This window comes from Salmo salar, chromosome ssa15 (genome assembly GCF_905237065.1).
Source record: "Salmo salar chromosome ssa15, Ssal_v3.1, whole genome shotgun sequence".
NCBI classification, from domain to species: Eukaryota; Metazoa; Chordata; class Actinopteri; order Salmoniformes; family Salmonidae; genus Salmo; species Salmo salar.
The window spans coordinates 44,028,832-44,051,609 of NC_059456.1; the positions used below are offsets into that span (position 1 = coordinate 44,028,832).

At 43.1% G+C, this 22,778-nt stretch overlaps 1 protein-coding gene across 6 annotated transcripts in view; it reads left to right on the forward strand.

Annotated features, from left to right (window-relative positions):
* The window catches only part of LOC106571498 (disheveled-associated activator of morphogenesis 1), a 136,720-nt gene that overhangs the window by 110,230 nt on the left and 3,712 nt on the right, over positions 1 to 22,778 (forward strand). For 4 of the 6 annotated variants that reach the window (XM_014144661.2, XM_045695770.1, XM_014144663.2 and 1 more), the window contains 13 exons: positions 419 to 606; positions 886 to 1,182; positions 1,882 to 1,989; positions 3,278 to 3,307; positions 3,880 to 3,980; positions 10,800 to 10,884; positions 11,271 to 11,377; positions 14,281 to 14,369; positions 14,497 to 14,665; positions 14,844 to 14,951; positions 20,030 to 20,090; positions 20,742 to 20,873; positions 22,570 to 22,740. In XM_014144661.2, the coding sequence (XP_014000136.1) occupies positions 419 to 606; positions 886 to 1,182; positions 1,882 to 1,989; positions 3,278 to 3,307; positions 3,880 to 3,980; positions 10,800 to 10,884; positions 11,271 to 11,377; positions 14,281 to 14,369; positions 14,497 to 14,665; positions 14,844 to 14,951; positions 20,030 to 20,090; positions 20,742 to 20,873; positions 22,570 to 22,740 (1,646 nt within the window). The remainder of the gene's footprint in view (positions 1 to 418; positions 607 to 885; positions 1,183 to 1,881; positions 1,990 to 3,277; positions 3,308 to 3,879; positions 3,981 to 10,799; positions 10,885 to 11,270; positions 11,378 to 14,280; positions 14,370 to 14,496; positions 14,666 to 14,843; positions 14,952 to 20,029; positions 20,091 to 20,741; positions 20,874 to 22,569; positions 22,741 to 22,778) is intronic. The other 2 variants (XM_014144665.2, XM_045695771.1) reach the window with 1 other exon arrangement.

Below are 22,778 nucleotides of genomic sequence, written 5' to 3' on the forward strand. Positions count from 1 at the left end.
GACTGCTGTGGATATGAATATAGCTACTTGCTGGTCAGCCAACACAAGATTTGAACCTTTTATTGTGTATTCGTATCTCTTGTAGCTCACTATTGGATTAGTAGTCTTTGAAGAGACCTCTACCTCACCAGTAGCACATTGATCCAGTCACTGCCTACTATTGGCCCATATGTTACCCTGCCCCTGTTAGATCTATCAGAAATAACAGCAGACAACCATCTTCTGAGCCACCCTGTGGTCCCATGGGTTGATTGCAACAAAGGTTGTGATTTAACATTTCAACACGGTCAACTTAGGAAATGATTAGAAAATGATCATAGAAAGGAACGAGCGATATCCAAATGTCCTAATTGAATTGAGTTCAAACGCAACCGAACCTGTTCACACTCACAACATAACCTCCAACCCCATCGGGCAGAGCACCACGAGCTCCAGCAGAAGTTTGAGAAGAAGGAGCGCGAGTGTGACGCCAAGACCCAGGAGAAGGAGGACATGATGCAGACCCTCAACAAGATGAAGGAGAAGCTAGAGAAGGAGAGCACCGAGCACAAGGCGGTCAAGCAGCAAGTGGCTGATCTCTCTCTCCAGCTCCACGACCTCAGCTCTGTACGTCACCCTTCAACTCCTTCAGACTTATACAAAAAAATGTCACCAAATATGCCTTAATGTAGATTCATTATGTTTCATCAAGATTCATTTACTGTTATTAGATTTACAGTACATTATAGAAGGCACCTAAAGTAAATTACTGCATGGGTCTCTGATGCAACCAATGTTACGACATAAAATTGAAAGAGAACGATAAGTTAAGGATTGAAATACGATTCATTAAGATAAGTGATGGTGCATTGTCTTTATCTGTGTATTTTCCCCCAACATTTCCAGAGACCGATCGCCAGTGTCCCAGGCGGTCCCCCCTTCATCCCTGGCCCCCCTGGTGGGCCTCTCCCACCCCCCCCTCCCCCAGGAGGCATGATGCTCCCTCCCCCACCACCCCCAGGGGGTATGATGCCCCCTCCACCACCCCCACCTCCAGGTGGTCCCCCGCCTCCTTTTGGACGGCCACCCATGGGAGGGATACCTCCTCCCCCTGGGGCACCCCTGGGGTCCACCCTCAAGAAGAAGAACATTCCCCAGCCATCCAACCCACTCAAATCTTTCAACTGGGCCAAGCTGGCTGAGGTGAGAGTGCATGGGTTTGAACAGGGTCATGTTCATTAGAGATCAAACAGAAGTCAACGGACTGAAACAGGGCGAGACTACCTAGACTTGTCCAATAAGGAACACTCGTTTTTGTTCTCTTGCAAAACGTTTTAAAACAGTTTCCGTTGCGTGCCCTAAAGAACATGACCCTGGTAATTCCCTACAGAGTCAATTTGACCTCTTTGTCATCATTGATAGCGACAGGGAAATGTTAGTCTGTGTAACCTGCAGACAATATTTTGATCCCTGAACATTTTCGGTTTAGTAAGGGAGAATGTTACTTTTTTCCCAGTTATTCAAGTGCACTTAGAATGGGGAACCAGATGAAAACGTTCCCGTATGTTCTGGGAATATTCTTGTTAGCGTTTAAGATGATTCTAGATTAGCTCCTATAAGGGATTATTCTTCTGTTGCCAACTTTGAATAACATACTCTTGTGTTAGGCCTCGGTGATTGAACTATGGCTGCTGGAGATTGCTTACAGAACATATTGAGGATACTGAAAGCCAGGGTTGGGGTCAATTCCATCTCAAATCAGTCATTTCATGAGGTGAACTGAAATGTTCCTCTGCTTGGAATTTCAGTTTATTTCTTTGAATTGAAATGGAATTGACCCCAACCCTTCTGAAAGCACCACCTCAAAAAATGTAAATACAATTCTCCCACTCTCCATCCCAGAATAAGTTGGAGGGCACTGTATGGACAGAAGTGGACGACGGGAAGGTTTTTAAAATTCTCGACCTGGAGGACATTGAGAAGACCTTCTCGGCCTACCAGAGGCAACAGGTACTGTACTGCGGCCAAGTGTTCTTGCTGGTCCTGCTGATCAAGAGAACAGTTTTATAGAGCCTCCAACATATATCCATCCTCCACCCTTTTTCTTCTTATTCCCTTCTCGTTAGAGATAATGCACCAATACAAAACATGACTTCACTCATGCTGATTATTTGCCGTCTCACAAATGTAGAGTAATACCATATTGTTTGGCTAGTGTGCAGTTTAATGGCATTTGACACTACTAAGTAACATAAAAGCCTTGCATGTATGAATAACAGAAATACAAAAGAGCACTGACTACAGTATTTAAGTTTTCTTAGCGTACACTGTAATAACCTTTTTATGATGCTAGAGTATCAATGTAAAATATCTTAAAGATCATCAGACACTTAAAGATTGAGTCTGGCCCTTAGTGCCTGCAGCTTAGTATTACCTAATACCGCAACACTGATGTTTGTGGGATGATGCAAACAGATCACTATAGTGTCGTCAGGGGAAACCGAGGGACTTTTGTGTTAACAAACATTTGCAGACCTTGTCCTTTAACCCCTGATGAAATTGGACCCAGGGCTACTAAAAGCATCAGCTAGTTAGCACATAAGCCACAAACAAAGGGAATAGCTTTTCTCTCACTACTCACTGGCCCTCTGTATGGAATGCAAATTTGCTTGAGTTCACCTTGATCATACTAATACAAGAGATTTGGTCACAATGTAGCCTAGGTTTTCATTCTGCGCTATTTAAATCAAGGGTGTCAAGCAATGAAGCCCAACGTCTGATTTAATATGGCCTCCATGTGTGTCCCCATCGCTAGTTTCTTTGCATGTTTAAAAAAATGGATTTGAATATTTATTTATTTTTTTCAATCTAAAAACATCAGTGAATTCATAGTTAAGGCTCTGTTGTAGATGAGGCCGCTCTCACATTTGCCTTAACATTTTGACATCCCTGGTCTAAATGAACATTATGACAAATGTATCACGCTCAACTGACTCCAATGTTACCATATTTGTTTTGCCTGTGACTCACGCTAACACCCGCACCTCATGATCAGCTCACACGCATGCACGCAAACACACATAGACATTTGGCAATTTCCCAGCCCCCAACCGACACCCATCTCTTATGGCCCATCAGCCTTTGCTTGCCTACGCCAGTCACACTCCCACTTCACTCATCACTGATGTCCTGTATGAGCTTGTTTCTATTTGTTTGTTTGTTTTGGCCTGGATTCACCCAACTGCGCTATCATTATAACGACTGCCCACATCTTCCTTGCTTCTTGCCTGCGTTCTAGGACTTCTTTATGGTCAATAACAGCAAACAGGTGAGTTCATTCATTTCCACACCCAAAATGGTGTGGCACTTTTTTCATCCTCCTCCTCTTCTATCATTTAGAACATTTTGCTTTCCTTATCTTATCCTCTTGACATCTTCATCCTCTTGAAAATATATTTATCTTCAGTAGACGACATGAAGAAATAATTATAGCTTATGGTTTCCATAAATCATCAAAATCCTTTTGTACGTTGCAGTAGTTTAGGCTTAGAAACTGTATGGTTTTTTTTCTGTGAAGGAAATACCCTCTTATTTTAAAGTATGTAAAAAAAATAATAATCTTTAACAAATCCCATGAGAATGTCCATTCACTCTTAATGCGACTTGTCTTTTTTAAATGTAGTGTATGTCTGTTACTGTGTGTTCGCACACGTAGGTGCCTGTGTCTGTATTCCTCCATGTATTTGCTTGTTTTTCTTGACTGTCTTTTCGTAAGTTTGTGTCTCGTATTTGTGCGTTTGTCTTTCTTTACTTTTTCTGTATGTGTGTAATGTATTCCTGCTGTTGTAGTTAAGATACCTACCATTCTGAAATGCCTCTCCTCTGAACGACTCTCCACAGAAAGAGAGTGAGGATTCGGACTCCTTGAGCTCCAAGAAGGTCAAGGAGCTCTCGGTCATCGATGGCCGTCGAGCCCAGAACTGTAATATCCTCCTGTTGCGGTGAGTGTGTGAATACTAGCAGTCAGAAACTGGGCCATGCTATTGAGGTCATTTCCTGTTCTGATGAGAGTAACATATTAGCACTGCAATGTCATATGCTGTTGATGGGAAATACTTTTTGTCTAATTATGATTTGATCCTGATGTCAGTGAGTAGGCTTTCTTCTTTGCGTCATTCTTCTCTTTCAATGCAGTCTCCAGTGAATCGTGGGACTTTATCTCATAATCAAAACATTCTCTCTTTCTTTACACAAGGCTGATCTTGAAAATCCGGAACTAAACTATTGCGTAATTGTGTCAGATGGTCGAATATGTATGAGAGAAGATGCTAATGAGACTAGCGAAGTCTCCACCCCCCGACATGGAAACTCTCAGCCAAAGCCCCCTTTTGATGAATGTTAGCTTTACAGAGAAAGTTTCAAGTTTTACAAAAACTTTTCCTTAAAAACATGCTACAATATGGCAGCATATTGATGATTACATCTTCACTAATGTGTGGTTAGTTCACAGATTGTTTTGCCCCAATGCAATGTGTAGAAGGAGTCATGCTTGTGCTACTGCAAAATCCTAAATTGCAACAGATAAAATTAACCTACAAAATATATGTAAAAAATGTAATTTAATTTTAAATCGCTGTGTTTAAAAAAAAATTCAGTTCAGAGACGTAGGCAACATCATGTCAGTCAAATTGGTTGAGGGTTCAGAAGAAGGTGCGTAAAGAGAGAAGCGGGAGGGTGAGCAGAAGCTACTTAAAAATTAAAAATGTGTGCGGCAGAAAGACATTCAAGGTGATAATGCTTCATGTATGTCATTGTTTTTAAAATACATTGACAGTAGACGTTACTTGGAGACAAATTCCTGTCTCTCAAATCTTGACTGAAACAACATGAAACAGCTCTGTTAGCAGAGCTGCTGTGATTTCTCAATGATTGAATGTGGTCTGGTATCATTAGTAAGCCACACATATTCACACAGAGGGGAACTTTTAATTTAATCAAGACCAATCTGACTCAAAACGACCATGAAACAAGCCTAAATGGAACCCACTACTTCTAATGCTTCCTTTTTGGGTGTTCAAATCGGGTTGTCCCACATCAAGGCGATTTTATTAAGAGTTTAGTGGAGGAGGACCATTCAGTTGTGATGCAAGAGTAATGGTTTAGCTCAGGAGGAGAGATGGTTGTGTTTTTAGTTTTCCTGGTTATGAACTCCGGTCAATAATTACTCTCTATATGGGAGCTTAGACCACTTCTAACAATTTATTGAAAGGGTGTGGTTTTGCAAGAGTTGATCATAGGAGTACAACTTATTTTTTTCCAAAAGCTAGGAGGTTGAGGTTTCTCAGTCAGAGGATGTGGTGTGATATGAAGAAGTTGCTCCATAGCTAGCTTTTATTTTACAATGCGTTTATTAGGTTTCCCAAGTAAAAACTGTACACACACACACACACACACACACCAAACTAGCTCCCGTTACAGTCTGGCCCATCTCGCAATTCACAATCCCAGTGTCAAAGGGCTGTGACACAGAATTCTAGCTAAAATCAACCGCCCCTCCTATATACATTTCATTTAATGGTTTTTAATGGGCTTCAAAAAGCCTTTAACAGAGACCACCCATGCGGACGCTCTCCAAAGGGATTGAATGGAGTACTATGATCCCTTTGAAGTGGGTGCCCTCAGAAGACGGAAGCCTGATTTTTGAGGAGCAAACATGATCTGTGGAACAGCTGTGGTCAATGCCATTTAAAGACACCAGAGACAAAGATGCTCCCATCAATGGGCAGTCTAGTAAGCAGTAGGACAAGTAGAATTATATTTTAGAAAATACAATGTCATTTTGCTCTTAACAGATCTACATAAACAGATAATAACAGTTGTATTTGGAGTTTGGCATTTGGCAGAGTCGACAAACTCAACAAAAAAAGAAACGTCCTCTCACTGTCAACTGCGTAAATATTTGTATGAACATAACAAGATTCAACAACTGAGACATAAACTGAACAAGTTCCACAGACATGTAACTAACAGAAATTGAATGTGTCCCTGAACAAAGGGGGGGTCAAAATCAAAAGTAATAGTCAATATCTGGTGTGGCCACCAGCTGCATTAAGTACTGCAGTAGATCTCCTCCTCATGGACAGCACCAGATTTGCCAGTTCTTGCTGTGAGATGTTACCCCACTCTTCCACCATGGCACCTGCAAGTTCCCGGACATTTCTGAGGGGAATAGCCCTAGCCCTCACCCTCCGATCCAACAGGTCCCAGATGTGCTCAATGGGATTGAGATCTGGGCTCTTCGCTGGCCATGGCAGAGCACTAACATTCCTCTCTTGCAGGAAATCACGCACAGAATGAGCAGTATGGCTGGTGGCATTGTTATGCTGGAGGGTCAGGATGTCAGGATGAGCCTGCAGGAAGGGTACCACATGAGTGAGGAGGATGTCTTCCCTGTAACGCACAGCGTTGAGATTGCCTGCAATGACAACAAGCTCAGTCCGATGATGCTGTGACACACCGCCCCAGACCATGACGGATCCTCCACCTCGATCCACCTCCAGAGTACAGGCATCGGTGTAACGCTCATTCCTTCGACGATAAATGCGAATCCGACCATCACCCCTGGTTAGACAAAACTGCGACTCGTCAGTGACGAGCACTTTTTGCCAGTCCTGTCTGGTCCAGTGATGGTGGGTTTATGTCCATAGGTGACGTTGTTGCCTGGTGATGTCTGGTGAGGATCTGCCTTACAACAGGCCTACAAGCCCTCAGTCCAGCCTCTCTCAGCCTATTGCACACAGTCTGAGCACTGATGGAGGGATTGTGCGTTCCTGGTGTAACTCGGGCAGTTGTTGTTGCCATCCTGTACCTGTCTCGCAGGTGTGATTTCCGGATGTACCGATCATGTGCAGGTGTTGTTACACATGGTCTGCCACTGCGAGGATGATCAGCTGTCCGTCCTGTCTCCTTGTAGCACTGTCTTAGGCGTCTCACAGTACGGACATTGCAATTTATTGCCCTGGCCACATCTGCAGTCCTCATGCCTAAGGCACGTTCGCACAGATGAGCAGGGACCCTGGGCATCTTTCTTTTGGTGTTTTTCAGAGTCAGTAGAAAGGCCTCTTTAGTGTCCTAAATTTTCATAACTGTGACCTTAATTGCCTACCGTCTGTAAGCTGTTAATGTCTTAACGACCGTTCCACAGGTTCATGTTCATTAATTGTTTATGGTTCATTGAACAAGCATGGGAAACAGTGTTTAAACCCTTTACAATGAAGATCTGTGAAGTTATTTGGATTTTTACGAATTATCTTTGAAAGACAGGGTCCTGAAAAAAGGGCTGTTTCTTTTTTTGCTGAGTTTACTTTATTGAACTTGCATGTACACTCCTGTTAGAGTCCCGGGGAGAAAATGGCCTGCTTAGCAACATAAGTTAATTGTTTTAGCAACAACCATATTATAATAATAAGGGGCGGTAGGTAGCCTAGTGGTTAGAGCGTTGGAAAGGTTGCTAGATCGGTTCCCCGAGCTGACATGATAAAAATCTGTTGTTCTGCCCAGGAACAAGGCAGTTTACCCAGTGTTCCTAAGCCGTGATTGTAAATAAGAATGTGTTCTTGCCTAGTTAAATAAAGGTTAAATAAAAAATAAATAAATACTTTTGTGTTTGGTCTAAAATGGCAGGGGCAGGTGCGATTTCAGCAATGGAGTTCATATAAGTGTTCTGTGCATTTAAGTTCTCAGGCGACAATGTGCTGTCTGCCAAGGCAGGTTTTCTTTGACATAGAAATTGCTCTGGTCCTGTTTTCCGAGACTTCCTGTTTCCCCACTCTCTGCCTTTCCTCCTCTTCTATTTATGAATATTCATGGTGGTATGAATATTCATGACTCTCGACATAGAACCCGTCGGGTGATTGGTTGAGCCTTCTTGAGTGCGTGAAATTACACAAATACGCTACAGAGCCGTCTGTTTCGCTGGATTTTGCCGCCGGTATGAGCAGTTAGCACCGACAAAAAGACTTGTGAAACCCAGCTTCAGTTTAATGACCAAATTAATTGGGAAATAAATAAAAGCCTGTAGTATACCAATCTATTTTTGTTTCACTGTCCGATCAGTGTAAAAAAAAAAATATATATATATATATATACTGCTCAAAAAAATAAAGGGAACACTTAATCAACACAATGTAACTCCAAGTCAATCACACTTCTGTGAAATCAAACTGTCCACTTAGGAAGCAACACTGATTGACAATACATTTCACATGCTGTTGTGCAAATGGAATAGACAACAGGTGGAAATTATAGGCAATTAGCAAGACACCCCCAATAAAGGACTGGTTCTGCAGGTGGGGACCACAGACCACTTCTCAGTTCCTATGCTTCCTGGCTGATGTTTTGGTCACTTTTGAATGCTGGCGGTGCTTTCACTCTAGTGGTAGCATGAGACGGAGTCTACAACCCACACAAGTGGCTCAGGTAGTGCAGCTCATCCAGGATGGCACATCAATGCGAGCTGTGGCAAGAAGGTTTGCTGTGTCTGTCAGCTTAGTGTCCAGAGCATGGAGGCGCTACCAGGAGACAGACCAGTACATCAGGAGACGTGGAGGAGGCCATAGGAGGGCAACAACCCAGCAGCAGGACCGCTACGTCCGCCTTTGTGCAAGGACGAGCAGGAGAGACACTGCCAGAGCCCTGCAAAATGACCTCCAGCACGCCACAAATGTGCATGGGTCTGCTCAATCGGTCAAAAACAGACTCCATGAGGGTGGTATGAGGGCCCGACGTCCACAGGTGTGGGTTGTGCTTACAGCCCAACACCGTGCAGGACGTTTGGCATTTGCCAGAGAACACCAAGATTGGCAAATTCGCCACTGGCGCCCTGTGCTCTTCACAGATGAAAGCAGGTTCACACTGAGCATGTGACAGACGTGACAGAGTCTGGAGACGCCGTGGAAAACGTTCTGCTGCCTGCAACATCCACCAGCATGGCCGGTTTGGCGGTGGGTCAGTCATGGTGTGGGGTGGCATTTCTTTGGGGGGCTGCACAGCCCTCCATGTGCTCGCCAGAGGTAGCCTGACTGCCATTAGGTACCGAGATGAGATCCTCAGACCCCTTGTGAGACCATATGCTGGTGCGGTTGGCCCTGGGTTCCTCCTAATGCAAGACAATGCTAGACCTCATGTGGCTGGAGTGTGTCAGCAGTTCCTGCAAGAGGAAGGCATTGATGCTATGGACTGGCCCACCCGTTCCCCAGACCTGAATCCAATTGAGCACATCGGGGACATCATGTCTCACTCCATCCACCAACGCCACGTTGCACCAGGAGTTGGCGGATGCTTTAGTCCAGATCTGGGAGGAGATCCCTCAGGAGACCATCCGCCACCTCATCAGGAGCATGCCCAGGCGTTGTAGGGAGGTCATACAGGCACGTGGAGGCCACACACACTACTGAGCCTCATTTTGACTTGTTTTAAGGACATTACATCAAAGTTGGATCAGCCTGTATTGTGTTTTTCCACTTTAATTTTGAGTGTGACTCCAAATACAGACCTCCATGGGTTGATAAATTGGATTTCCATTGATTATTTTTGTGTGATTTTGTCAGCACATTCAACTATGTAAAGAAAAAAGTATTTAATAAGATTATTTCTTTCATTCAGATGTGTTGTTTAAGTGTTCCCTTTATTTTTTTGAGCAGTATATATAACTAACTGTTATTTTTATCTTTCCACAAACTGTCTGGTATGTGTTGCATGATATGACCAAGTTAACCCAAATGTATCAAAGAATAGGTCATGCATTCACGATGAGTTAGTGGCTACTGCCTGGCCAGTAAGTTAGCTCGCTGAATAGCTATATTTCTGTAATTAGCTATGCTCCTAAATGTGGTGGTCAGTGGATGAACTAACAATGAGTTGAAGTAGCCGCTAGTTATTGCTGCCTGTGTTAAACATGTTGGCTAATGTGTAGCCCATGGCCTCTTGAGACTAGTAGTGATGTGCCGTTCGTAAAAGCGTTATTTTTGACTGAGTTGTTCATTTTGTAGTTTAACCTGCTGGCCGAAATGACTGATGCGGGATTAATACACGCGGCTCCGGAGACATGCTCCGACCAACAACTAAAATACATCATCAATAACAGCAAAGAAAATATATTGTTTTTTGTGCAAGAATAAATGGCATTAATTGAATGTTATGGACACAGCTTTGTAGATGCAAAACATGCACACAGTCTACTCAACAAAATTGAATTTGTGATAAGCCATGGCTTTAGAATACTTTTGAAAGACATGTCTGAAAACACAAACCGGTTAGGAAGTGCCAGGAACTGGAAACTGGCAATAAGGCAAAGTTAATTTGGCAGTGTTTCTCATTGTGGTCTGGGGAAATGATTTTCCCACAGTTTACTTTACTTTTCCTGTGGTTTGAAGTTCAGTGTTGCAGGCTAAATTTGAATTATACATTTAGTATGATCTATTTGTTTAGGTTGAGGCTTCGTGGCACTTCTTGTTGACGTGCTCTTGACATCAAAGTAGAAAGCTGAGGCATATTCCAATTGAATCTTAGAAGTGCTTAAAACGAATTATGTCAGTGATATTTAAATTCTATCAACATCAGCGTGTTAAATGCGCACATATATTAAGGTCAAGAATGGGCAGAACAACTTTCACAATGGCAGAGTTATTTGAACTTACAAATCACATGATGCCTCAAAAACAGTTAAAGTATTAATGGTGGTTCTAGTGTTAGTTCCTGTAGTTGATTTGAGTTTTCCTGTGGGTTGAAAGTGGCTGACATCTCCTGTGATTGTCGTCTAGGCTGAAGCTGTCCAATGAGGAGATGAAGAGGGCTATCTTGACCATGGATGAACAGGAGGACCTCCCCAAGGACATGCTGGAGCAGGTGAGTCTATGGCAAAATCACATAGGCTTGAAACAGTAAACTTGCACACCTAAATGTGCTTCCAGGTGCATGGAGCAAAACATATACTTGTTAAAAAGATAAAGTCCAGCACACCGGTAATCGGTATGCTCCAATGTCACATGGGCTGACATTTTCTGTTTCTCAGTGAGCAAAATCAAATAGATGAGATTTCAAACAAACAGGATGCATCTTTGGATTACATCCACATAAATTATCACCGCCATTTCATAAACATCATAAAAAGAGAGGTTTAAGATTCCATTGCAATATTGTAAGTGATATGCTAGATTTATGTCAGTGCAATGTTTAGCTATGCTACATATGTTGCTAGTGAATGGCCAGTCACTTTCATGGCTCCTCCTCAGATGCTGAAGTTTATTCCAGAAAAGAGTGACGTGGACCTCCTGGAGGAGCACAAGCATGAGCTGGACCGCATGGCCAAGGCTGACCGCTTCCTTTATGAGATGAGCAGGTAGGATGATCTGAGAGAGAGAAGTAGACCAAGGGCCTGATTCGATAAAATGTGTTTTAGCAATATTCATACAGTGTTTTATTTTTTTTTACACAATTCTTCCAACTTGTGATGGTCGAGGGTTTGAACCTGAACCCGCTGTGCTACAAGTCCATGTTAAGCTCGTTAAGTTAAGACTCAACATTATCTTGGTGAGCTCACAAGTCTACAGGTCATAGGCAAGCTAACTTACTCGTTACAAGATCTTGGTTCCCATGTTCTCACATTCCCACAGAAATGGATGATTCCCACCATTACTTAAAAACAGAACAAGTCCCATGTTGAGAAGGGTTTTTTTTATTCTCACCGTCTCAGAGAGGAGCCAACGACACCGTAGTATTTCGACCTGTTCCTGCCAGTGTATCTCGCTGTTTAGTCTATGCACTGTAAGTCACTGTTGACCAAAGAGTCTGCTAAATGAATTTAGACATAGGGAACTTCCCTGCTTAGACCACCCACCCTAAAGCCTGACTTGGGTTCGCTGCCTAGCTGTCGTTCTTAAGAATATTTGGCAATTACTGCAACAGTGACAGAGCAGTAGTAAAGCCCTGTTAGCTAGTGATCGATAGTTACATATCCCAATATTATTTTGGATGATATTAGGACGATATTTGACTCCAAATATCAATATTATTTTGCTACTGTAGGTAGAGTTAACAAGCGCTAGTCGGTTGTACAGTCCCTGTGCCAAAACTCCAGTATTTTTCATCCTATTGCTTGTTCTCCCTCTTCTTTTTAAAGTGAGCCAACATGCTTTCGGGACTATTACACTACATGACCAAAAGTATGTGGACACCTGCTCGTTGAACATCTCATTCCAAAATCATGGACATTATATGGAGTTGGTCCCCCCTTTGCTGCTATAAGAGCTTCCAGTCTTTTGGGAAGGATTTCCACTAGATGTTGGAACATTTCTGCGGCTACTTGCTTCCATTCAGCCACGAGCATTAGTGAGGTCGGGCGCTGATGTTGGGCGATTAGGCCTGGCTCGCAGTCGGCGTTCTAATTAAGGTTGAGGTCATTGCTCTGTGCAGGCCAGTCAAGTTCTTCCACACCGATCTCGACAAACCATTTCTGTATGGACCGCGCTTTGTGCATGGGGGCATTGTCATGCTGAAACAGGAAAGGGCCTGCCACAAGCTGTTGCCACAAAGTTGGAAGCACAGAATCGTCTAGTATGTCATTGTATGCTGTATCATTAATATTTCCCTTCACTGGAACTAAGGGGCCTAGCCCGAACCATGAAAAACAGCCCCAGACCATTATTCCTCCTCCACCTAACTTTTCAGTTGGCACTATGCATTCAGGCAGGTAGCGTTCTGCTGGCATCCATCAAACCCAGATTAATCTGTAGGACTGCCAGATGGTGAAGCGTGATTCATCATTCCAGAGAACGCGTTTCCACTGCTCCAGAGTCCAATGGCAGCAAGCTTTACACCACACCAGCTGACACTTGGCATTGCGCATGGTGATGTTAGGCTTGTGTGCAGCTGCTTGGCCATGGAAACCCATTTCATGAAGCTCCCGATTAACCGTTATTATGCTGATGTTGCTTCCAGAGGCAGTTTGGAACTCTGTAGTGAGTGTTGCAGCTGAGGACAGATGATTTTTACACGCTTCAGCATTCTGCCGTCCCATTCTGTGAGCTTGTGTGGCCTACCAATTTGCGGCTGAGCCGTTGTTGTTCCTAGATGTTTCCACTTCACATTAACAGCACTTACAGTTGACCGGGGCAGGTCTAGTGGGGCAGGAATTTGACAAACGACTTGTTGGAAAGGTGGCATCCTATGACGGTGCCACGTTGAAAGTCACTGAGCTCTTCAGTAAGGCCATTCTACTGCCAATGTTTGTCTATGGAGATTGCATGGCTATGTGCTCGATTTTATACACCATCAGCAATGGGTGTGGCTGAAATAGCCGAATCCACTAATTTGAAGGGGTATCCATATACTTTTGTATATACTGTATAGTGTATTTCCCTGACTGTTCAAAACGTGTTTTCTCATGCTCTCTCTTCTCTCTCTGCAGCATACATATAGTGAGCAATATGTTTGGAACATCAAATCGTAATTAATCCGCAGTATTTAATTGAAATACAAAGAGAATTGTGAGAATCTTAAAAGTCGCAATACATATCGTATGGGCACCTAAGTATCTTGATAATATTGTGAAGTCCCTGGCAATTCCCAGGCTTACTGTTAACTGTGTTCGATATAACCACAAGAACGACACTCTTTCTTCATCAATATGTTCTCAACCCAAACAGGAAACTCGTCATAGATGCACAACAGCCTCATGTCCCAGTCGGGGAATCATAAAACAAACAAGGAGCACATGCCCATGGAAACTACACTCCCTCTTTATTAGACACCATAAAAATGAATTGTGTAGTAGCGTTTTTTCCCCATCCTGTGTTTGGAGACGTGGGGTGCTTCTTTCCAGGAACTGGCTTTGTCCTTCAACCATAGTCCAACTAATGTTTTGGTTTCTGAGAGCCCTGTAGCCAAGGCGACCCCCCCCCCGGCACTGAAGTGTGGATAGCTACGCCCTAGTGATTAGTTCAGCCAAATGGGTCGCTCTGTGTTTGCTCTGCCTTCCTTCAACAATCCATCTTAGTATCTCACGTCTAGCCAGCCAACGCCGAGATGGTTATCCGACCATATCAATAGGGACGAGGGCTTCTTCCTTTTTTATCTGACTTAGATAACAAGATCTTGTCATGTTTCCAATGTGACCTGGGCAATTTTGTATCCTATATCTGACTTTTTCCCAACCTCCTTTCAGGACATATCAATTTCTTTCCCTTACTTTTTTTTGCACTTTTTAATAATCCATCTCTCTTTCTCTCCCTCTTTTGCTCAAAGGATAAACCACTACCAACAGAAGCTACAGTCGCTGTACTTCAAAAAGAAGTTTGCAGAGACGATTGCAGGGGTCAAACCCAAAGTAGAAGGTGTGTGTGATTGTGTGGGGCTTCTTGGCAAACCCTTACATAAAAAACTCACAATGAGGTCCACTGTATACACACATGTGAAGTACCCTACAGTTCAGGTGTCTTTTTTTGTTTCTTCGCTCCTCAGCTCTGATCAAGGCCTCCAAAGAGGTGCTGCACAGCCGCAATCTGAAGCAGCTGCTGGAGGTGGTGCTGGCCTTTGGGAACTACATGAACAAAGGCCAGAGGGGCAATGCCTATGGCTTCAAAGTGTCCTCGCTCAACAAGATCGCAGACACAAAGTCGAGCATAGACAAGTAAGAGGAAGAACTATAATTAAAATGACGAGTGTGATGAGTTCGCTGTAGTGATACGCTCTATGAAGCAACCTGTTTGCATGTGTTGTATGGAGTGATGTCATTATATGGGTGTGTGCATATGTGACCCATGCTATGGTACTAGTGCTGAAAGTATCTATTGTCTATGCGCATGCAGGAACATCACCCTCCTCCACTACCTGATCACCATCCTGGAGAAGAAGTACCCCAAAGTCCTAATGTTCCAGGAGGACCTGCAGAGTGTGCCGGAAGCCGCTAAAGTCAAGTAGGTCGAGCCACAAAGACACCCTCCACATGTACAGCTCTCCAGTGTTTAGATCTAAGGGGCCTTGTTGTATACTCTCATTAAATGTCTTTAGGAAATGGTTTTCAGTGGTCTATCAGTCCCATTGAGTTAACATTCACCCTGTAGGTCACACAAGCCATTGTAGACACTGCTAAAGCACAAACTTCTCAATGTTGCCAACTGGGATTTAGGGGAACAGTTGTTCAGAATGTTTACTTAGCATTTTCCTTAAAGGTGGAGATGATTAGTGAAGATAATATAATACTGTATATACACTGAGTGTACAAAACATTGAGCATCTGCTCTTTCCATGACATAGACTGACCAGGTGAATCCAGGTGAAAGCTAGGATCTCATGTTGACGTCACTTGTTAACATTTACATTTACGTCATTTAGCAGACGCTCTTATCCAGAGCGACTTACAAATTGGTGCATTCACCTTATGATATCCAGTGGAACAACCACTTTACAATAGTACATCTATATCTTTTTTTGGGGGGGGAAGAAGGATTATTCTATCCCAGGTATTCCTTAAAGAGGTGGGGTTTCAGGTGTCTACGGAAGGTGGTGATTGACTCCGCTGTCCTGGCGTCGTGAGGGAGCTTGTTCCACCATTGGGGTGCCAGAGCAGCGAACAGTTTTGACTGGGCTGACCGGGAACTGTGCTTCCGCAGAGGTAGGGGGGCCAGCAGGCCAGAGGTGGATGAACGCAGTGCCCTTGTTTGGGTGTAAGGGCCTGATCAGAGCCTGAAGGTACGGAGGTGCCGTTCCCCTCACAGCTCCGTAGGCAAGCACCAAGCAGTGTAGATGAAGAGGAGGAGACAGGTTAAAGAGGGATTTTTAAGCCTTGAGACAATTGAGACATGGATTGTGTATCTGTGCCATTCAGTGGGTGAATGGGCAAGACAAAAGATTTAAGTGCCTTTGAACAGAGTATGGTAGTAGGTGCCAGGCACACCGGTTTGAGTGTGTCAAGAACTGCAATTCTGCTCGGCAATTTACGCTCAACAATTTCTTGTGTGTATCAAGAATAGCCCACCACCCAAAGGGCATCCAGCTAACTTGACACCACCATGGGAAGCATTGGAGTCAACATGGGCCAGCATTCCTGTGGAACGCTTTCGACACCTTGTGGAGTCCGTGCGTCGACGAATTGAGGCTGTTCTGAGGGCAAAAGGGAGGGGTGCAACTCAATATTAGGAGTGTGTTCTTAATGTTTTGTACTCTGTGTAAAGACCATTTAGCAGAAGCTTTAATCCAAAACGACTTAAAGTCATGCCTGCATACATGTATGGGTGGTCCTGGGAATTGAACCCACCTCCCTGGCATTTACAAGCGCTATTGTTCTGCCGACTGATCTACAAAGCTATTCTGACCATAAGAATGGTGTGGTGAACTTCCAGCGCCTTTGTGTCTGCATAAGTAGCATCAGATCCATTAATTTATTTCTAAATACATGGCTCTGAGTAGCATCACTCAAGTGGGTGCTACACAGTGTTAGTGGAAAGAAGTGGTTAGCCAGCTAACCATCTACGAAGGCAGAGCCAGGAGGATGTGAGGGGACGGTGAGGTGCATTGCACCGGCTGCCGAGCTGACTCTCTCGAACTCTGACTGACCGGCTACCTCAGACATCAACGCTTCCTCCGCTCTCAATACCAACTGAACTGCTTCAACTCCCATTACCATCCTTCAGCTCCTGACTGACTTACTGATTTTAAAATTGTTTTTGTCTAAGTTACTTGTTTGTTTTGTGTACTGTAATTCAGCTTTTAGCTATTAAGCACAGCCTACGGTTGTAATAATAATAAACTACTACTAATAACAATGTTAGCGAATGACAACAATATCAAAATGTACGTCAACACCAATATTAATGACAACAGAACATTAACGCTAATGACAGCAAAACAGAAACACAATTTGACTTGCTTGCAAAGGCCTGCCATAGCATGTGTACTAATGCTAAGGCAGACTCTGTGCTATAATGGCCACCATCTCCAAAACACCTTACCACAGTTCGATTTGATCATGTACAGTGCCTTCAGAAAGTATTCACACCCCTTGACCTTTTCCACATGTTGTTGTGCTACAGCCTGAATTTAAAATGGCCTACACACAATTCCCCATAATGTCAGTGGAATTAGGTTTTTAGATTTTTGTACAAATTAATAAAAAAGAAAAAGCTGAAATGTATTCAACCCCTTTGTTATTGCTACACTAAATAAGTTAATAATAACTATTAACTTAGTATTGACTCCCTCTGTGTGCAATTATAGTGTTTAACTACATTTTTTTTGTGACTACCTCATCTCTGTACCCAACATATACAATTATCTGTAAGGTCCCTCAATTGAGCAGTGAAATTCAAATACAGATTCAACCACAAAGACCAGAGAGGTTTTCCAATGCCTCGGAAAGAAGGCATTGGAAGTCGTCCAGGTAGATAAAAAAGAAGAAAATAAGCAGACATTTAATATCCCTTTGATCATGGTGAAGTTAGTGATTACACTTTGGATGGTGTATCAATACACCCAGTCATTTCAAAGATACAGGCGTCCTTCCTAACTCAGTTGCCGGAGAGGAAGGAAACCGCTAAGGGATTTCACCATGAGGCCAATATGGACTTTAAATCAGTTAGAGTTTAATGGCTGTGATAGGAAAAAAATGAGGATGGATCAACAACAAATATTCCAAAACATGCATCTTGTTTGCAATAAGGCGCTAAAGTAAAACTTTAAATGTGGCAAAGAAATAAACTTTGCGCCGTGAATACAAAGTGTTTTGTTTGGGGCAAATCCAACACATCACTGAGTACCACTCTTCATATTTTCAAGCATAGTGGTGCATCATGTTATGGGTATGCTTGTCATCGGCAAGGACAAGATCTGTTTTTTGGGGGGGATAAACATAAACGGAATAGAGCTAAGCACAGGCAAAATCCTAGAGGAAAACTTGGTTCAGTCTGCTTTCCAACAGACACTGGGAGACAAATTAACCTTTCAGCAGGACAATAACCCAAAACACAAGGCAAAATATACACTGGAGTTGCTTACCAATGTGACATTGAATGTTCCTGAGTGGCCTAGTTAGATTTTCAAGCCGATTTAAGTAAAAACTATCTGAAAATGATTGTCTAGCAATGATCAACAACCTTGACAGAGCTTGAAGGATTAAAAAAATAAAATAATGTGCAAATATTGTACAATTAAGGTGTGCAAAGCAATTAGACGCTTACCCAGAAAGACTCACAGCTGGAATCACTGCCAAAGGGGATTCTAACATATTGACTTAAAGTGTTGAATATATTAGTGTTTTATTTTTCATATATATGTCAATTCCAACATTTGTAAAAAAATAAATAATAATATTACCAAAAAAAAATATTTATTCTACTTTGACATTAGAGTATTTTGTGTAGATAGTTGACAAATGTAATCAATTTTAATCCCACCTTGTAACACAACAAAATGAGGAAAAGGTCAAGAGGTTAGAATACTTTCTGAAGGCACTGTAGCTGTTGTGTCTATAAGCTTTACCCCAGCACAGCTTTCATTGTAGTAAGTTAATGAGGCGAGGGGCGATTGTAGTGGATAAGTTTGAATGTATGTGTGTCAGTGAATGGGCTTTTTTACTACTGGTCCTATGAGTCAGCCTTGCGTCATCTAAGAATGTGCTACGTCTTTTAGCCCAGAGGAACGGATGTTTGTGTGTGATTGGATCAGTTGCACTCCACAATGCTTCAATTGTAGATATCTGAATTAAAGACTCTTTTGAACACACACACACACACACACACACACACACTCATTGATGTCATTCCACGTGATTGTGTGTAGTAGAAACATACAAAAAGTGTTTTTTTCCTCATTCACTCATAGAACTCGTGAGCAGTGTTCTGCAAGGCCACACCACACACAAGTCGTCCAGGTCCCGAGGCAGCAAAGCATCCCCAAACCATCACACTACCACCACCATTCTTGACCATTGGTATGAGGTTCTTACTGTGGAATGCAGTGTTTGGTTTTTGCCAGGCATAATGGGACCCATGTCGTCCAAAAAGTTATACTTTTGAATCATCGGGCCATAGAACTTGAGTCTTGATGATCATCCAGGTGCTTCCAGGTGCTTTTTTGGCAAACTTGGGTCAATGTTTTGGACAGGATGGGTCCTGTTATGTCTGGCTAAAACCAAACACTGCATTCCACAGAAAGAACCTCATACCAATGTTCAAGCATGGCAGTGGTGTAGTGTGATGGTTTGAGAATGATTTGCTGCCCCAGAACCTGGATGACTTGCCTTAATAGAAGGAACCATGAATTATGCTCTGTATCAGAGAATTCTACAGGAGAATGTCAGGCCATCTGTCTGTGAGCTGAAGTGCAGCAAGACAATAATCCGAAACACACAAATGGCTAAAAAGCAACACATATGAAGTTTTGGAATGGCCAAGTCAACGTCCAGACATAATCCCAATTGAGATTTTGTGGCAGGATCTGAAACGAGCCGTTCCTGTTTGAAAACCTACAAATGTCACTGAGTTAAAGCAGTTCTGCACGCAAGTGTGCCAAAATTCCTCCACAGCGATGTGAGAGACTGATCAACAACTACTGGAAGCATGTGGTTGCAGTCATTGCAGCTAAAGGTGGCACAACCAGTTATTGCGTGTAAGGGGGCAATTACTTTTTCACACAGGGAAATTGGGTGTTGCATAACTTTGTTAATTAAGTAAATAAATACCGTATACATTTTTGTTATTGTAAACTCCCGTGCCCTTTATCTAATTGTAGGTTTTGGTGGAAGATCTGATAAAATTCAGTATCAAAAATATGAAAGAATAGAGACACTTTCACTACACTGTATTTCTAGATTGAAACAGTTCTAACTAGGCTAACACCATGCATGTGAAAAAAGTCTGAGTTGGTAGTGTGATGTTGTGTGAACATTTTGTGAGAACAAGTTTGAAAGTTGAGAAATGGAAACTTTGCAATTGAAGAGCTCTCTTGAGGATTTAACCTCTCTCTTTATTTATCTCTATCTCTCTCTCTCTCACTGTAGCATGACTGAGCTGGAAAAGGAAATCAATAACTTGCGCAGTGGCTTGAAAAACGTTGAGTGTGTGAGTACAGTAATTGGCCCGGTCTTCATCCTAATTCCCTCGCTGTCATCGCTTTTTCTACCCATCCACATATTTTCCTCATTCATGACCCTTTTCTTTTTTTCTCTTATTTTCTTTCTCTTGTCCTCTTTCTCTTGGTCTCTATGATTGTTTTCTCAATTCATAGTACGTCACTCCCAATGGTATGTGGATCAGGTTGGGCTCAATTCTATTTCCATTCCAGTCAATTCAGAAAGTACACCAAATTCCAATTCCACATTTTCCTCAGTAAAAAGCATTGATGAGAATTGATTGGAATTTCAGTGTACTTTCTGAATTGACTGGAATTGAAATTGAAGTAATAATAGCTGTAGTCAGTAGCAACCCTGATGTGGACTATCCTGCCACCAAGGGAACCACTGAATATTCTCCCAGGTATCATAGTCCATATCATTGTCAGACCTAAAGCAAGAGATCGTTTTGTTTGAGAGCAAATTGAACAGGGCAATTGGAAAAGTAGACTGGAATTCTAGGGATATCACTTCTAATTATTAAAAGGTAAAAAAGCAAACAATGGGTGACCAAGTTAGCTGCAAATTTCTTCCCCTCTGTTCTGTCACTCACTTTTTCTCTCTCTGTCTCTCTCTCTGTCCTTTTCTTTCGCTCTGTCAGGAGTTGGAGTTCCAGAAGAAGCGGCCCCAGGAGGTGGGCGATAAGTTTGTGTCAGTGGTGAGCCAGTTCATCACTGTGGCCAGCTTCAGCTTCTCGGATGTGGAGGATTCTCTCACCGAGGCCAAAGAGCTGGTGAGTGTGTGTGTGTGTGTGTGTGTGTGTGTGTGTGTGTGTGTGTGTGTGTGTGTTTATAGGGCCATGTGGGAGTCTAAAAAGCTGTGCTTCCATGTCCATGCCTACCTGAGTATCTGACTGTGACAGTCTTTAGTCTGATTGTGTTAGGGGAGTTTGTATGCGTGCCGTGTGTGCAGCAGATTAGGGCTGCCTCAGTTTCCTCACAAGGTACAGTAGCTGTTGAAACAGGCCTCCGTGACCCCCTGGCCACCCCCTGCGAGGTGTGAGAGTAACATCAGCACACAGCATGCTGGGAGCTTCCTGTGCTGCCGCCCCTGGCTTCATTATTGGTCCCTAGGGGGCCTCAGGAGACTGGGAGAGGAAACATGCCTGGAAATGCTGGCTCTGGCTCCAATTAAACTGTTGCATTTTTATATAACATGCAGAATTGTGTACTTTTTGCTATAGAGGGTTAATGTTTGCTCTCAGATGTTAAATATGTTTAGGTGGCGCTGTGCAGATCCTCTGGCCACAGAATATCTCTAGTTGTAGTGAGCCATATACACCAGACCTCCCCCAACCCCAACCTCTCCCCCAACCCCATCACACCACCCACCGGCACCTGTGGCGTTGCATGCCTCATATGGCAGTGATGTACTCGCATCAAAGGCATAGTAGGAAGAGCAAAGTTAACGCTGCCCCCCACTTCACCCCATACACTACGACAAACACACACGCACCCAGTTCTCATTTCTGCCCTAGGCCCAGGTTCAACAGCTGTAATCAGTAGCACATGAAATGGAAGTTAATGAGGGCTTCAAAGCCTTGCTGCTGCTGCTCCGCTACTAAGGGAGCAGGACATCACTGTTTTACAGCAGAACGGGACCCTAACCGCCACTGTCGTTGTTGTGTTTGTTGTTTTCAAACCCGAGCATTAGAAGGCTTCCTTCCTTCTTTTAATGGCGTGCTAATAATATGACACCAAACACATAGAATCAAGGGTAGTGGGTCAAAGAAAAGGAGCTGACATTACTACAGACTCATTTACTGTCGTTATACGTCTGGAGAATCTGCGATGTTCTCACGGATACATGGTTAGGACTTGTTTTGTCCTTTTGGTTTTTGCAAGCTATCCTCAATGCAGTTGTTTGTGATGGGTGGTGGTTCTGTGTGGCTACAGTTGTTGTTGTTGTTCTGAATAAATGACATTATGTCTGTCTAGTAGCTGTTCTGTGTGTGTCTGTGCTTGCTTTGGTTGGTTGCAAAGCCTTAACGCTGGCCTGTATTTTGGCCCTGCTGCTGCACCATAAAGCTGATAAACGGTTTGCCATAATGGCACTGTTGTTGATTCTGGAGTAACATCCTCTGGTTATGCAGGTCACACTATGATTTAAACACATCTTGGGAAATGCTCTGATATACAGTATATACTACTATGGTCAATATGCTCTCATTTCATCTCCGGTCAATATACTCACCTTTCTTCTACAATGCTCTCAGTGGTAATGTAAACCAATGTCTGGCCAAGAACAAATGCCTGTGTGGATTAGAAATAACTATATACACACTACCAGAAATAGCAGTACTTAAAATCACAACATATAGCCAGAAATGGATGTATGCACACATTTATCTCTGGTCAGGTGTGGTTGCAGTAAAAAAAAAAATTCTAGGGTCAGTGAATGTTTTAGTTAATCTCTTCTCAATCCCAAAGTTCCTGAGGGCGGTGAAGCATTTTGGTGAAGATGCCGGGAAGATGCAGCCGGATGAGTTCTTTGGCATCTTCGACCAGTTTCTGGGGTCGTTTGCAGAGGCGCGTCAGGAAAATGAGAATATGCGCCGGCGCAAGGATGAGGAGGAGCGCAGGGCAAAAATGGAAACTCAGGTGTGTACATACCTGCTAATCCTGAATTTCATTAAGAT